Source organism: Thunnus albacares, chromosome 1 (genome assembly GCF_914725855.1).
Source record: "Thunnus albacares chromosome 1, fThuAlb1.1, whole genome shotgun sequence".
In the NCBI taxonomy this organism is placed as follows: Eukaryota; Metazoa; Chordata; class Actinopteri; order Scombriformes; family Scombridae; genus Thunnus; species Thunnus albacares.
The window spans coordinates 24033975-24051635 of record NC_058106.1 but is presented as its reverse complement, the minus strand read 5'-3'; the positions used below and the strand labels follow the sequence as shown (position 1 = coordinate 24051635).

The window sequence follows — 17661 nt, the reverse complement described above, 5'->3', positions numbered from 1 at the left end:
TGTTCCATCATGTTGGCGTCAGAGAAACTAAACTATTTGCGTATTTCCTCTCCTTTACACCCTCTTTTTCCTGTCCTTCTTCACCCCCTTCCTTGTTCCACCTCCTCTTCTCTCACAGCACACTGACGATATATAGCATCAGCCAGGACGACGAGGCTATCTACCAGTGTATCGCAGAGAACAGCGCCGGCTCCACACAGGCCAGTGCACGCCTCACGGTGCTCTGGGCTGACGGCCTGCCTGGTGTGCCTGTCCACGTGCAGGCTGAGGCGCTCTCACCCACCACCATCCAGGTGTCCTGGAGGGAGCCCGAGCAGAACACTCAGGACATCATCGGTTATGTGCTCCACATCCGCAGGACCTCAGGTTAGGACGCACTGATGATTCAGATGTTATGCATATTCATTGCTAACATGTTCTCAATGAATAGAGACTGATTCAATACGCTGCATGGATTTCATGTCACATAAAATGGGATGAGGAGAGGTGGAAGCCAGACATTGAAAATTCAAATATGCAGCAGATGTTAAATCAGAAATCTGTAACTTTCTGCATATATAAACTACAATAGATGATGGAGCACCTGCATAAATACAATATCTATACACTATTGATAACAATAACTGGCAGTGATGATCATCATTTATAGTTTCAGAATATAGAAACTACAAAAACTATGTTGTTCATTGTGTTTGCCATTGCATTTACAATGTAGGCATTTGGCAGATGCTTTTTCCAGAGTACAATAAGTGCTTTCAGATTCCACAGGAACAATAGCTGGATGTCAACACTGGAAATGCATCTTTCCCAACAAACAACTAAAAGCATGTTCAGTGCTTCAATACAAGTGTAGCACTCAACATAATAAAAATAATTTCAGATTTTTTGCTTTGAGGTCCATATGTGTAGACAATATTGGCACAATGCTCCCTCTGCATGCTTTTTTACGTTCATGCAGTATGTTAGTTCATGGCTTAAGGCAACTGTGAGTGTGTCTGAGTGTGTGCATGCGTGCACAAAAGTGTGTGTGTGTATGTGTGTGTTAGTAAGAGCTTCCTTGCGCCAGCTGCTGATCTCCTCAGTAGTTCAATTGGTTGGGTAATTAAGGGCCCCGGGGGCCAACCAATAGGGTCTGCTGTGATTACACTTCCAAGATGGCGTGGCCCAATGGGTTGAGGGCTGGCGGTGGTTATGGTTGGATGTCTCTGGATTAAGAGCAATAAAATGCTATAACACATCCTTTGTAACTCCCCTTTTTAACGCCTCCATCTCCTCACTCCACCCCTGCAATTCACCTGACCATTGTCATTGAGGCTCCTAGGGCTAAACTAGATTATCTATTACCTAACAGAATTGCCCTGATAAAACCAGTGAAATGGGCAATAACCATAAAATGATGATAGAAACAGATTTTATTTATCGTTTCCTCTCTTGTTCTTATTTTCCACCACTTCAATGCCTTTTCCACCTCTTATCCCTGATGTCTTTTTTTTTTTATTCATGTCTGTTCCATTTCTGTCTCTCATTTCTTTCCACTCTCACTTCATCTTCCTCTTACTTCCTCTTCACCTTCACCTCACTGTATTCCACTTTCTCCCTCAGACCCAGCAGAGATGGAGTATGAGGAGGCTGTCAGTAAGTTGACACTGCAGCAAAACATCAGAGATCTGGAGCCTTCCACCAGTTACACCTTCTACGTCAAGGCCTACACATCCCACGGGGCCAGCAAACCATCAGCCAGTGTTACCGAGAGCACTCATGGGGAGGGTGAGAGCTGGAAGCAGAACACACACAAAACATCTATTATAGATAGCAGTGGTTAACGTGTGGAAATTTGCGAGAGAGATGCACATTTTGGGTGGTTGCTTTTTTGAGTTTTTATATATTGCAGAGCATCCTTAAATTAATATGCTTTCATTGCTTTAATGAAATAAAGCGTATTTTGGAGCGTACATTTTGATTAGATTAAGTCTAACTTGTTTTCTCTTTTAACAAGTTAACTTTAGCACCTCATAACACCTAAACAAAATCTTGATAACAAGAGTTTTGTCAATTATGAGACAAAAATTACAAACTTTCCAAATTTTATTGGGTAACATTTAAAATTCTTGTTTCCTTTATATGTTTTTGCTCCTGAAATGTAATAATTCCCACTTTCAAGAAGCTACTTCTATTTTCATGTTGTCAAACCAGCTTTTTTTGACGGTCTGTATTGTGTTGCAGTGCCAGCGCCTCCTTCCCTCTACACCAAGGTGGTGAACAGTAGCGTTGTGCAAGCAATGTGGGAGGCTTCCTCTAAGATGGGTCAACACCAAGGCTTCAGACTGTATTACAGAAGAGCCCACACACCACAGTTCACCGGTCCCATCATCCTACCTCGCAACATCACCCAGTACAACATCACTCAGCTTGGTGAGACGAGTCGTTTTCAAAGACTGACAGACTGTTTTTTTTAATTGTTTTAATCTTCACTGTTATCTTCATTGAAGAAACCAGATTTGAGTCTGTGCTTCACTCATTATCTGAATATTTCTTTCTGTCTTTTCTTTTGTTCAGATTCCTCACTGGTCTATGAAATAAAACTACTTGCATACAACCAACACGGAGATGGCAACGCCACCATGCGATTTGTTTCACTTCGGGAGGCGGTGGAGAAATCTGGTGATTACCCGACACAGCCACACACTGCTGCACATCGCCCCAGTGCATCAAAGTTTAATGGTTCTCACTGGGTCAGAAATGTCATCTGTTGTCAAAGTCAAGCTGACCATTCATGTGACTCATACACTCTGTCACAGGCATACACACAAACTTTGTTTCTTGTTTGTGCGTACCTCAGCAGATCTGTTTGATGTGTGCTGTATCTCCACAGTGTTGGACATCCCATGTGACTGTGTGAAAGACGAACAGAGCAAAACATCCACTACAGGCATCATTATCGGCATACACATCGGAGTCACCTGCATCGTCTTCTGTGTGCTCTTCCTCGTCTTCAGTTACCGGGGCAGGTGTGTATAGACGTGATCTGAACTTACCGATAATCGTTGTTGGGGTTAGTGTCGGTCGGTCGTGTATGTAGCTGACAAGTGTTTTCTGCGTGTGTGTTCCTGTGTCCTGTAATCTTCAGGTTAATGATGTGTAAGACGGTTCAGGCCACCCCCGAGGCAGGGCACAGCGCGGTGCTAGAATCCTCTACCTCTTCCCAGGGGGTCTCCGGGCTGAACGGGGCCGCCAGGAGAGAGATGGAGGTCAACGGCAGTGCAGCGGGGAAGAAAGTGGTCGACAGCAACGAGCTCGAGAGACTTTTCACTCAACCCAACACACAAGATACATGCATGGTGAGTCCTGATAGTAAGAACGCTGGAACAGCATTTTCAATCATTTCACCATTAACTGGGGCACCTTTTCACATAAACACAATATGAATGAACATATTTTAAAAGAAACTTCAGTTCATTAAAACGTCGGGTTTATTTTCATAGATCTGGCCTTCAGTTCTATGGACATTGTATTCACCAAAGAAATTACTGAAGTCATTGAACACATCAAGCATGTGTGGGAAGATAGTTGTACAGGTTGAGAACAAACCTGCAGGTTAATTAGGTTTATGTGGAAGAGAAAACGAAGGCCAACAGTAAAACAGCTTTGACTTTTTCATAGTTTTCCTATGCAATAAGGGGTTGTTAGCCACATCACGGGTGTGCTCCCTTTCACTTCTGCCTCTTTACAACCTGCATGATCACTTGATTGTTCATGTTTCATGCCCCGGTTTACATGTTTTTAGCAATGTCACCATGTTGTGAGATTTCAGAAATTACTTTGGTGAGTGTTATTATGTGTAAGTGTTATTATAGCCAGTAGAATCAATGGCTGGAGCTACAATTATTAAGCAATTAAGCAATTCAACACTGTGAATGAGAGGCTGACAGCTGTGTTTTGCACTAGAATGCAAATATCAGGATGTAAGATGTCATATATTGAAAGAAATCCTTATCACTTTTTCAGCAAAAAGACAAAGGTAGATGTCTTACTTCTTTTTTTCCACTTCTCTTTTTTTTTTCCTTCTCAAAACAAACATTTGACAAACAGCTTTGTGTCTCTGTGGTAAACAATGAGCCCACCTTCTCTCAGTCACAACCTGCTGACACCAAATGACAAATCAAAGCAACATTGAAACTGAAATTTTTCAGTAAAGCAAAACAATAAAAAGGTAAATCTTCTCAACAAAGCAACACAGCTTAATTTTTTCTATGTTTGACCAAAAAGGTGTAGACTGATGCTACACTTTCTGCGAAATCTATTTTGATGTAAACCAATGCAAGGAATAAGCAGAAGCCACAATCGCACTGAAATTGTCATTTAAGTTGAAAAAAAGCAACTTGACTATGAATGAATTAACTGTATTTTATTCTCTTGTTTGCATATGTTTTCAGTCTGACAGATCTCTTGTCTCCTACGCGCTGAATGACACCCAGCTGTCTACAATACCGTTGGACGAGTTCACCATGGAGCGGGATATTGAGACGCAGTTCCAGGAGCCTCCGGCAGCAGGAGCGGGTCGGCAGGACCAAGGCTAATCAATGTATGAAGGCCAATTCACACGGCACTGTCTGCAGTGTCCACTTAGACTCTTCTCTCACTCAGGTTGACAAGTGTTTCCTTTCAAAGTAGTTTTTCCTTTTGTGCAAAGATTTTTTTATTGGTAAGTTAAGAGGTTCTAGAGGATCTAGGACTGTATATTGGAGTGTTTTTGGCCTGGGGCTTTGGAGAGCTCTCTTCAGTTGGACGGCTGTTTTCAGCCAGGCAGGCCAGTTAAGTGTTCTTTACTTTCACCATTTGGTCTTTTGTTAAGTTTCTGGTGTTGGGCAGCACACAGAATAGAGGCCCCAGAATGTCCTTGTTATACAATGATGATTTTATTTTTAAGTTTATAAATATATATATACATATATATCTTTATCACCTATATGTCAAAGTGGTTATAAGTTATTGGTCTTATCTCTACTTTTCTGTGGATGTCAAAGACTCCTGCTGCCTGCTCTCACCTACCAATGATTCCACCTTCTCGCTCACAGAAGACCTCAGCCTTCTTCCAGGGATTCGATATATTCTGTCTCAGGACTTTGTTTCAGTGATATCAACATTTTTTTATGAGTTCTCGGCCTTCATACAGGCACTAGACTTGGCTGTGTGAACCTTACGATTCAACAAAAACCTACCTCAGCCGGAATGAATGTGTTGCGGGAAGCTTTTAGGGACTTTTAACTTCCCATGTGTTCACAATTACTTTACATGCGGAGGAACTGATTGGTCAGAGAATTACAAGATCAGGTGCCGCACTACCTCAGATGTCAAGAATCGTCTCTCTCCTCCTGCTTGTCGAAGCAAAATGAGAAAAAAAAAAACAAAAAAAAACGAGTATCCAACATAAAGCACTTCCAAATGCTGACGTTAATGTTCTACCTCAAGATAACAATGTTAATGTTGTCGCTGTTGTTGTTGTTGTTTGTCTGTTTATTGCATAATGAAAAAACCCTCTTTTCCCCCCTCTGTGAAATCCTGGCTTCCCTCTGTTGATGAATATGATGTTTGTAGATACAATGTCAGTACCTCATGCAAGTTGACAGACTGATAACACTGTTGTATGGATTACAGTATGTTAGGGATATGTATGAATTATGCTGTTCCATTGTAAGCTCTTTTTATTTAGATTTTATGTCACTTACAAGATTATAATACTTTTTTTTCAAGCATAGTTGCTTCAGTTGAACGTAAACACCATTAGAGATACACTGCATCGCTAATGACATTGTCCAGACTATTTACCGCTAAATGACATGTGATACATAATGTTCAAATGGACATACATCATATATGTATCTACAATTACTGCTATGATTGAATTATGTGTGCGTTTGTATTTGTGAGTGTTTGTATGTGTCAAATATGTTTTATTGAGTGAGTGAGTATTTTCATTTAAGTGATGTATGTAAAAAAAAGAAGAAGAAAAAGCACAAAACTGTCCTGAAAACATCATTCCACTATTGTTGGTGTAATAACTTAAGGAAATAGTTTGACATTTTGGGAAGTTGCTTTTTCAGTCTCCTGCTGAGAGTTAGATGAGAAGGTTGATACCACTCTCATGTATAGAGCTGGATGTAGGAGGTTATTAGTTTAGCTTAGCATAAGCTCTCACCTCTAAAGCTCACTAATTAACATGTTATATCTGGTTTGTGCAATTTGTACAAAAGACAATAATTACTTAGTGTTTGTAAAGTGAGTAACATACTGTAACTACCTCTTGACTAGAAGTAGTCTGGTCTCGTCATCACCGTGAGGCTCCCAGGTAACGAGTGTAGACGTGCTTGGCATCAAATAGTTACATGTCATTTTTACATTTCTGCTTGTGTACAATCAAGGTATAATTTATTAATTAGTGAGCTTTATTTTAGAGGTCTTTTATTTTCATACAAATTTCCTGTAATTTGCAGGTATTTAACAGTTAATTTCAAGGGCATTTGCAGAAAGGGAGGTGCAATTTGGTGCAAATTATAAGAAAAGTTAAGTTGGTTTAGTTAGTAAGTATGCACTCATTATATTTGGGTTCATAGTTGTTAAATCCTTAATAAATTAGACTCTTAATTATTTAAACAACAGAAAATGCTTAGTTTGTACTGGTATTGGCATTTTAGATTCTTTCTTAAAAAAAATTAACATTTACACAGCGACTACTTTTAAGAAATTATTTTTTAAAAATTCAGGAAATTAATAGGAAAGTAAGAGATCCATAAAATAAAGTGTTACTGAAATTGTTTATAGCATTTTTAAGAATGTGCATATATATTGTTTGACACACAAACTATACACAGACAGTATTTTCTGTCTGTTAAAGAATTAATAAGATTTTTTACAAATTAACAACTACATATGAAACTACAACTGAACTGACTTAACTTGTTTTCCATTTTTCTTATAATTTGTACCAAATTGCACCACCCTTTCTGTAAGAAAAATGTACCGTTAAATACCTGCAAATTCCCAGGAAATCAGTATAAAAATACTGTGATCTTTGGAAATGCTGGTAGGCGTATTTTTGAACTTAGGACAGAGGCAGCCAAACTGCTTCTCATTGCTTCCAGTCTTTTTGCTAAGCTAAGCTAAGCTAATCACCTCATGCCTCCAGCACCGTACTCAGACACAAGTAAGGTGTTAATCGTCTTGTCTAACTCTCCGGAAAAGAAGTGAACAAGCCCAAAATTCTGAATTTTTCCTCTAATCTAAATTAGCAGCAGTGTATCTCTAATCTCATTCGGGATATTTGATCCTGCAGTGCTCTTAGTTTTCACATCTCATTTACTTGCCTCCTTTTATAACAAAGGAGTGGCCTTTTACACTTCTGGTGCCCAGGAGACATGACAGTTGCTGATCATGCTTGTCTATCATTACTCACTTCCCAAAACCACCGCTGCTGCTCAGCCTTCTCCCTCCTGTCAACACTGACCAGTAAAGGTGCTTCAGGAACACCATGTTTATAGTAACGCTGGATGCTGACAACCACAGGCGGAGAGCTGGTTGAGGAGGATAGAAGGTCGTCGGTTAAACGATCGCAGGGCTTCTCTATCCGGCTCTCTGCACTGTGGTGTCACATATTGTACAGGACTTGCTCTGATGCATTATGGTTACCTACCTCAACACTGTTTTTGGCCTTTCTCTCAGGTCTTAATGAAGGAAACATACAGAGTACAAATAAGAGAATTACACACACATATAAATGTAAATATATTATAATTGTCGACATGCTGGACAAGAGACAAAAAAAAGTAGACAGAAAGGGACACACACAAATGGAGGGAGAACTTTTTAGGACTTTTATCATGGGCACTAACGATTAAAACGGTTCAAGTTCATGCTTAGTGTCTAGTGGATGTGAATGTGTAACTTTGTTTATCATCAGATTTTTTTTGTTCTTCCATATCACAAGCTGTTAACTTTATTTTTTTTTGTCACTGGTGTTTGACTGTATATCCGCTGTGGAAAGTTTACCTGTGAATAAAGTAAACTGAGAAAAGTTAAAGTGGGTGGCACTTACAACTCCAGCACACACGAAATTCAAAACGATTGGTTTATTGATTCACCTTTTTGACTCGTATTTTAGTAAGGCCACGTTCTCAGCATTAAGTTCGGTTCAGTTCAGTTCAATAAGTTCATTCTGAGCAATGGATTGGGAAAAACGGTTCACATCAGCCTCCTAGGTCAATTTGTCAGAGATATCAGAAATTTCTGACCTCTATGATACATCCCAGTTGGTGAAAAGAGGCAAAAAAGCCACAAAAAACCCATTAGCAGCCATCGCTGGCAGTCATATCTAAATAAAATTCAATATTAAGAATAATACGATTAATTCAGCCAATTTAAAAGGAGCTATACAGTTTTTTGTATCTGGTTTCACTTAATAAACTGCTACAAATTTATAACACACAAAAAAAACAAAAATGTGAACACACCCAGTTTTTCCCATTCTACTGACTTTTGTGTGAATGCAGCATAAGTTCCAAAGAATAGTAAATATTTCTTTCAAAATGTATATTTCACTTATTGTGTCTCTATTTCAGTACCATATCTTCTGAACCTCCACAACATTCCACGTGAGAGTTGTACGTGTCCCCACAGCAGAGAATCACCTGCTGTGTTATCGTGTTATGCAAACCTGCACACACAAGTCTCCATTTTAGTGATCATCTTAGGCTTTTTGAATTCATTTCTTTATGCTTGTTGTTTGTCTGCAGATTTTCCACTTGCATCCATTTCTTGTATTTAATTGTACACAATTAGTGTTAATATCATGTTACAAGTGTTGGAAAAAAAACAATAATGGCCAAAATAGCAGAACACATGCCCAACCTTAAATGTCTCCTGCTTGTATATTTATTAACTAACTAACTATGTGATATTTTCTCTCCAAGGCTGCTCCAGCCTTAATTAGTGTTTTTACTTGTGTTGAGGGTAATTTCACTGGAGAAACAAGTGGTGTGCTTTTCTTTCTTCCTTCCCTTCCTTGCTCTGTCCCTCGATGTAACCTCGGGTTAATCTCCTGCTGCAGGATATTGCCCACATCTCACCCGTGGATGTGACAGGTTTTAGTGCCATGCTGTTTAACCTGATTCATTGGCAATGTGGTGCAGTGACGATCATGTTTACGTGATTAGACTTCGATAGGTCAGGTTGTGGTATTGCTGTATATTAGAACTTGTGTGATGTAATGGGGCCTCAAAGCTGTTCTCGCAGACTGACTGGTGCTGTAACTCCCATCAGCTGAAGGGACAACATGATTCCTTCGCTGATATAGTTAGTGGGAAAAAAGGGGGCCTTTGTCTTATATATTTTGCAGCCTTGGGAAGTGCTGTATCACCAAACCCTACTCCTGTGTGCTCAGGGACTCTCAGATCCTCATGTTATATGTGTGTATCACAGGTCACACTTGGTTTTCTGTACTTAACATGATTTTCCTCTTTAAATTCTGCTCTGTGTCCAGTCCAGATGGTTTTGCTGTAAGGAATGCCTTTGTTGTTGTTAATTTAAGTAAATAAGAGAAAGTGTTGGCAGGATAATGATCGTTTATTTGTTTCATTTGGCCAGTCTGCTAGAAACACAAAGGGAAACTTTTCTCGGAAAATAGTTCAGCTGCCTCCTTGACGTGCCAAACAAAGATGTTGGCTCACACATTAACATTAGGTCAGAACATCCGTTAAAAAATAATCTGTAGCGACTTCAGGGAAATCATCATTAGAATTTTTTTCAATTCTCAGTGAAGGAGTTACTGTTTAACTTTTTGAATCCTCCACACGTTTTCCTTTTGATTATAAACTCTGCCTGGATTACCGTAGAAGTCATCAATATGCTTTTCACAAAATTTGAAAAGCTTTTGTACCTGGGCTAGTAGCCTTATTTAGTCCTATATTTCTGGCATGTGATTTCTCAGTATGCAGTCTAGAGCTGAAATAATTGGTCAATTAATTGATTAGTCGCTTGATAGAAAATCAGTCAAAAACTATTTTGAGAAATGATTCATCTTTAAAGTAATTTTTCAAAACATTAACTAGTTGAAGCTTCTAAATTTTGAGAATTTGTTGCTTTTCTTTATTATATGTGATAATAAGCATATTATATTACTGAATATTGGTTTGGAGCCATAAAAAAGTTGATTTATATAGTTTGTTTGGGCTTTAGAATTATTTTTTTTCCACATTTTTTAAAGCAAAAGATTAACAGTTTCATCTGGAAAATGATTGGCAGATTAATCAATAATTTAAGTAATTTGTACTTCTCCCAAAACACTCAGGTTTTCATAATGAAGGCGTCCCGGACTAAACTGGACTGGACTGGGCATGTGCAGGGTTTGTTTTACATTGAATATGATACCAATATATCATTCTAACTGTGCAGTTCTTTGCCTTATTATGCATAAACTGAACATAGATCACATGATCAAGTCAGAACAACAAGATTAGGCTTAGACTGTATAATGTCTGCTATGAGTGTAATTAAAACGCTGTAACTCAATGCTTGATCTCAAAGGCGAGGGAATTTGGGGAATATTCTGACTATGTTCTCTTTGAAAGTCCAAAAAGCCTGATGCAACAAGCCTCTGTTTGATATATCCTTTAAATTATGGGGTATTGATCATTGTGGCACCAAATGACCATCCGATATGATTGTGAATTGATTACATTTCCGATGCATTTATCTCTATGGTGTTCTGCTCTGAGACCCCGATGACTGTACGTATCAAATAATGCTGAGTTTAAAGATTTTTCCAAGTAATTTATACTCTTGTCAAATGGTGATTTAATGTAACTGTACTTTAATGTTTGAGATCAGTATTATATTTTATATACCTCTGTCAAGAAAGCAGGTTGAGCCCAATGTATTTAAAAGTAGAAGGCAGAGAGAAACCTACAGTAGATCTGCATGAGAAACAAGAAGCTAATGTGTTATTTTTTGCTGAAATTAATCATTATTGGACTTGTGATGTTAACACTGTGATATTTAGCCAAATAATGGCAAAAATAATGTTGTGATCTCAATATAGTGCAAATTGATGGTCCCGTCTCACATTGTCGGTCAATGTGTATTGATGGTGTGTATTGATGAAAATAGGCTGAGGCGACCTTGTGGTTGACAAATGTGAATCTGTCTTGCCCTCGCTGATGCCTGATGATCACCTCATCCTCATCCTGTTCCCACCAGTCATCCTCGCATGAGTGACTCGGGGTGAGGTCCTGTCAGTCCCGTTACCCTTAAAGTGACAAGTTGTCTTCATTTTCCTTCATGAACCATCTTTGCTTGAGGAGAATGTCTGTTTTGTATTGATGTTGTCAACACAATCTGACACCGTTCAGTCATCCTTTATTTGGCCAATGAAATAAGAGGAACTCCTGACTGGGATCTGCTCTGCAGGTGTGATTGACTCCCACACCTGTCCTGTGAAGTTAGCATCAAACATGGAAGTCAATAACACTTTCTCTTTGCAAAAACATTGTAGTTTAAGCCTGCTTACGTGACATGCATTGTAAAATCTTTATGTGTGGAGCATCTCATAACAGACTAGTTTTACTTGTATTTGACTTATTATATTTGGTTCAGTCCTGCGGGGAAATAATGTCAATATATTGTTACCATATCAAACCATGTGGGCGTAAGAATATTTGACCTGCTCTTGCTCAATGTTGTTGGTTTGCATCTGGACTTGTGTACTCATACGCAGAAAATATAATAACTGATATAAGTTTTAATCGTTAAAGCTAAAGTTTGTTTTTATTAGCCATGCATGTTTTTATTCCACAAATCATTATCACCTCCAGCAGAAATGTCAGATTTGTAGGAAACTGGATTTAAAGCCTGTGAAAACTTATTTTAAATATTTGTGATTAAATAAGCAACAATCACATTTTAAACTTAGGGGGGAAAACCATCCTTGGTTATTTATTATTGTTTAAATATCAAAAACTAATGATCTGCTTCTGATCTCTAGTTTACAGTAACAAAACAACCCATAAACTGTCATCACATTTTGATTCAGTTTGATTTGATTGTTTCTAAATCCTGATTGGTGCATTAAATTGCGTGACATCACTTTTTTCTTACTGATCTCACTTCAAACCAATGAGGAGAGAAAAAACAGAAACACAAATACAGACATCTGTTGTGTGAAATAACCAAAATGGCTCTAACTTTTGGCATTACATTTTATGTTCATGGAGGACCCCGCCACTCACAGTAATCAATCACTGATTGAGGAACTATCTGTCTTCAGGGCCTTTAAACTGTCAAATCTGATATGTGGAAATACAAACAAGGTGTGAAATGCATCACAATGTGTTTGCTGGCTCTATTTTTGGCTGGACCGCAACGGGCCAGCCCTATAAACATGAAAGTCTGTGACTGACTGACGGACTGACTGACTTGACCTAGTCCTGTTTAACTTTTTTGGCATTGTCAGAGGACTTTACCCAGGGAAATCAGACTGCTCCATACAGATAACACACACAACAATAAATTACTTGAAAACATTAGAGATACTGGCTGTAGGTCCTGATAAGTTTGAAGACTATAAATGAGCCTGAACAATAATCCTATAATGCACACAGGACATAACCTCAAGCACAACTGGTCCTGATGAATTTGCAGAAAATAAAAAAATGAGCATTGAATTATTGGCTATAAAACACTTTCATTAACTTATTTTCTCTTCTTGGTCCGTTGGTTATCACATTGTTTAGATAACAAATTAATTTCTGTCTAAATTTGCAATTCATAGTCTGAAGTGTTGCGGAAAATCTGACCACAGCAAAGAGCAAGAGTAGAAAAAGATGGTCTGCCACTTTATTCTCACTACATCCTCATTGAAACTGCTTGTAAAGGTGCTACAGGTCATTTAAAAACTGGTAAAATATCTATTTAATCTATGCAGTTTTGTTTTTGTTTGTTTTTGTTATCGCTGCAGGGTTCAAATGTGGTGCCAACCTGAAACCAAAAACCATATACATTTCCAGTTGTTTAAAGTATTTGTTGAATGTTACAAAAGACGCCTCACTTGTAAAGTAACCTGTATTTCATATATTGATCGACCATTTGGAAGGAACAAAGGGAGCACAAATCTTTAGATTCAGCCCATGATCACACATCTGTTTGTCTGTCTGTGTGTTTTCCCGCCTTTCTGTCTTATATGTCTCACTGCCTCTGTCTGCTTTTTACTGTTTCTTCCACAGTCCAATTCAGGTCAATATGAGATGATTTAATAGACGTTCTCAGAGCATTGTCAGGGATCACTACTGTATGTCTCCCCAAATGTGTTTCTACACTCTCTGTAGACCCAAGATGTCGCAATTATAAATCTGTATACATATCCACATATACTGTATGTACTGTATGTGTGTATGTATATGTGTAAAAATCAAAATAGACCATTTTTAGTGGTTTGTATTTGTTTTAGGGTTCATTGTGCAACACTGATTGAAGAAAAAACAATAACAGTGATAATAAACTAGCTCTAGTAATAATAAATCCAGAGACTGTCTTTATTGTGTGTGTGTGTATGTGTGTGTGTGTGTGTGTGTGTGTGTGTGTGTGTGTGCACGCGCCTGTAGCTCAGCTCTGTGGAGAAAGAATCGTAATTTACAGCAAAGATATGTGTTTTCCTCCCCGCTTCCTCTGGTCCGCTGAGATGCAGCAGATCAATCTGATGCCAGCTTCTCTTCTCCCTCCCCACGTTACCGTCCTGTTCTCCTGTTCAGCACATTAGCTCATGACCTGCTGGCCAGACAAAGAGTATTGAGCACGAGGTCCAGAGCTCCAGGTCGATGAAGGTTAGTGCCGGACTTAATCACGGTGAATCCCAATGCATGATTGGACTTCAAGACAAAGGCAGAGTCCAGTATGGATCAGCCTCTTCTTTCTCTGTCTCTCTGTCTGGATTCCTCTCTCTATTTTTGGGGTGAGGTACTAAAGGATAATTCCAGTTTATTAGTTACTGTAGGTCTTTATTTGGAGTTTTGGCCATCATTCCTATCGGGAATAACATCAAACTCACCAGAGGTCATACTGTATGTTTTAAACAAACCCTCAGGTCAGCCAAACTTATTTGGAAGAGAAAATGAAGACGGACGAAACAATCGCACCAAATGGTCCATTTAGTAGCAGTTCAGGAGCTTTTGATTCCTCAGCAGATGAAGCTTGCCCAGTTGTCATGGAAATGTAGAGGTTCAAATGTCAATTTTTCTGAGCATTTCTTGCACATTTTTTTGTCTATATTCACTTCGAAATTGAGATTGAAAACTCTCGACTTTGGTTAAATTACTGTCCAAACCAGAGGCGTCGTGCCCACTTCAACAAATATTTGAGATTGGATGGCTTTAGTGTTAAATTCTATTTTCAGAATATGTGTTTTTAATTAGCCCTAATAATACAGTATATAAACAAAAAATGTTTTTCTTTTCAACAAGCTAACTGTTAGCTTGTCCTTTGCTACCATTAGCAGCTAAAATATTGTTTTTGTCAAAACAAATGTGCAACGCTGAAATGTGTCCTACAAACAGGATTGACATTTTAAAAAAGTTGTGCTTGTGAACTTCATGCTTCACTTTTTTTTCTTACAACTTAATGTTAAATAATCAAGCTAGTTAACCAGCTAATGTTTAAACCCTTTTTGCCAACATTTTCTTGTTCAATACAGTTGTAGATACTTACTGATAATATGGTGGTTTGATCATAAACACAGAAGTCAAAGCAGATTATTAGGGGAGAACCAGTTTAAAAGTAAAATTTTCTCTGAGCCCTTACAAGCACGTTCAGCATGCAACACTTACCAGAACCAAGAAAAACAAACAAAGCAGTTTGCTTAGGTTTGTCACAAAAAGACGTCAAGAGGAGCAGGTGGAAGATAATTCGGCTGAAGTTCAGCCATCATTCTCACCCAGACACCTACTCCTGCATCAGTTTCTCCTCAATGAGTGCCAAGTAGTAACAACACGTATATGGCTGCTAATTCAGCCGTTTCCCCAACACCAAGCCCCGTTTTCTCCTGATGTAATCATCAAAAGTAAGCTAATTTACAATATCGCACTGTAGTAACCTATTGCCTATTTCAATATTATTGTTTATTGGGTATAATTTGTGTTGGTGGATTTTATGCTGATGTTGCTGCGTCTGCCATCTGTGTGTGTGTGTGTGCATGCATGCATGTGTGTGGTTTATGTGGCCGCTGTGCCAGGCTATGTTCAAGTGTCATTTTTAATGTTACTGAGCATGTTGGTGCTGGTGTACCTCTATCCATACACTTGATTAATGATGCTGTTGCGTCTGTCAGATGTGTGTGTGTATAAATATGTGGCTGCTGTGCCAGGCTATGTGATGCTGATAATGTTAGTCTTGGTGCCTGTAACATTTCCTCTGATGATGTATAAGGCCTGTATGATTAAACCGTGGTGCATTCAGGCAAGTATAGGTGTAATGGCCTATTTTGGTTAATGTTAGCGTTTCAGAACCTATAAAATATGATTGGTTTTGGATGGACTAGGCCCACCTGGTTGTCTCTGTGCCCACCCACACTGTGATTTCTGCCTACATTACTGGCTTACAAGGATCTCCATTCCAGGTCCGCCAGCCGCTAGGTGGCTTGTTTCAGCCATTCGGCCCGCCTCTTTGCCCATTTTTGATTGGCTGGGAGTTAGGCAAAGTCCCATTCTGCCAAGATGGCGACGGCTGGAGCGGCTCACTTTGAGCTTGAAAACTATATTTTTATACAGTCTGTGCTTCAAACACACATTTATAACATATACTAATAACTGAAAATCCTCCTCCACCTCCCGTAGCTACCAACAATAAAACCTTCTGTAGGCAACTGGGTGTATTTACTCTTTATTTTATTTAATAAAATTAATAATAAATGTAATATCTGAATTAAATTCCGAAGATCCAAAATACATTTAACATCAATTCATTTAAATCATGTTGGCTTGTCAGAACTTTTTTCTCTTCTTTGTCGACTATTTACATAAAACATGAGCAAACAGTTGATGTTACACTTGGTTTTACCTCCTTGTTCTCCTTTTCCTTCAACTTGTTCCTCACATTGATTCATTTCACAGTTTATATTCTCTCACTCAAAACCACACGACGGCACATATTCAGTGGGCCGTACAGCGTGGATGCAAAGCTAGAAACTTTTTCTTATTGGACTGAATGGACACCATTTTTAGTCCAGTATCCAGCTCTTATAATACAGAAAATAACGTTTTATTTCTCTCATTCACTGGCTTTGTTCTCTCTACCACTGCTCCCTCCCCTCACTTGACCTGCTCTCTCTCTCTCTCCCTCCTGCTTGTGCTCTCAGTTCACTTGCATTCTCTCTCTCTTTTTCTCTTGTCTTTTTAAAAATGATTCAGGAAACCAACAGCAAAGCCCAACTTTACTTTTAACATTATCAAACAAAGAGAAATGTCCTCTCCTCATCCTAAACTGTACACCCATGACTCTGATTGCCAGTCACTGGCCAATCAACTCACCCAGCATAAACTTTTACTGGCCCCAGGCCATCGGGCCATCAGTTATGTCAGTATCTGTTAAGGTTTGCTCTCCTCTTCTTACAGCCGCTGTAGCCGCTGCGCAACATTGACCATGTGTGTATATGCACACACACTGTAGATGTGCAAATATGTGAATTTGTGTGATGAGAGGTTTGTATTATGTGCAAGGATCTAGTGGCAGACGGAGGCTGTGTTAATTACAACGAGTTTCTTTATTTGTGGATTTATTGGAGAGACAACAGCCAAGTTGTTTTCCACAAGCACAACAGCTCCTTTTTCTATGTTTCACACACACACACACACACACACACACACACACACACACACACACACACAGGCCAGACTGGCCATGTAAAGCAGTGAAACTCTATCCCCGGCTAGACCACCTCAACTGGGCCCCGGCTCCTCCTGACCCCGCAGCATTTAAAGCGAGTTGAGAAAGGGGACCTCAGTTTCCCAGAGAGAGCCCAGAGGAGGAGAAAGGGGGGTGCAGCTGTCTTCTGGCTTCTCACACCGCACGCCTTTTAGCGGCTCAAAGGGAGCAGCCAAGAGAGAGGGAGGCCAGAGGTCAAACCAGCCAACTTTCATACCCGCCTACCTCTGATGTTCGCTATTTTTTTCCCTATTTTTTCCCTCTTCTTTTTTTTACTGTTTCCAGATTTCCCAGCCGTAACACACTTCCCAGGTGACATCCCTCCTCTCACATCGCAAATAATCAAAACCGTCTTGTCAGCTCCTGTTTCTTTTTTACACTGTGTGTGTGTGTAAGTGTGTGTGTGAGTCTCAGGGTGGATTAAAGGGATCCTAAGTTGTGTGCACAATCTTAAATGGTGGAAGAAGTATTCAGACCCTGACAATGTAAAAAAATACTCCCTTACAAACAAATGCTCTGCATTCAAATGTAAGTAAAAGTATTATCAGTACTCACTGAATCTAGTGGCATCTAGTTATTTTATCTGTTGCCTGATTTTTATAACTTTATACACTGCTGTTGTGGTGAGGTTTCCATTGCAAAAGTTTCCAAACTCAATCGGACTGAACTTGGTCAAATAAAAAGTGAGTAAATTTAATGTGATTT

General features: G+C 39.1%; 1 protein-coding gene across 1 annotated transcript in view; it reads left to right on the top strand.

The window, feature by feature from the left end:
• igdcc3 (immunoglobulin superfamily, DCC subclass, member 3) overlaps positions 1–8474 on the top strand; it is a 61313-nt gene extending 52839 nt beyond the window's left edge. The window contains exons 8-14 of the mRNA XM_044351015.1: positions 119–366; positions 1603–1767; positions 2224–2412; positions 2557–2661; positions 2873–3008; positions 3128–3338; positions 4434–8474. Of these exons, the coding sequence (XP_044206950.1) occupies positions 119–366; positions 1603–1767; positions 2224–2412; positions 2557–2661; positions 2873–3008; positions 3128–3338; positions 4434–4577 (1198 nt within the window). The 3' untranslated portion in view covers positions 4578–8474. The remainder of the gene's footprint in view (positions 1–118; positions 367–1602; positions 1768–2223; positions 2413–2556; positions 2662–2872; positions 3009–3127; positions 3339–4433) is intronic.
• Positions 8475–17661: the final 9187 nt, after the last annotated feature.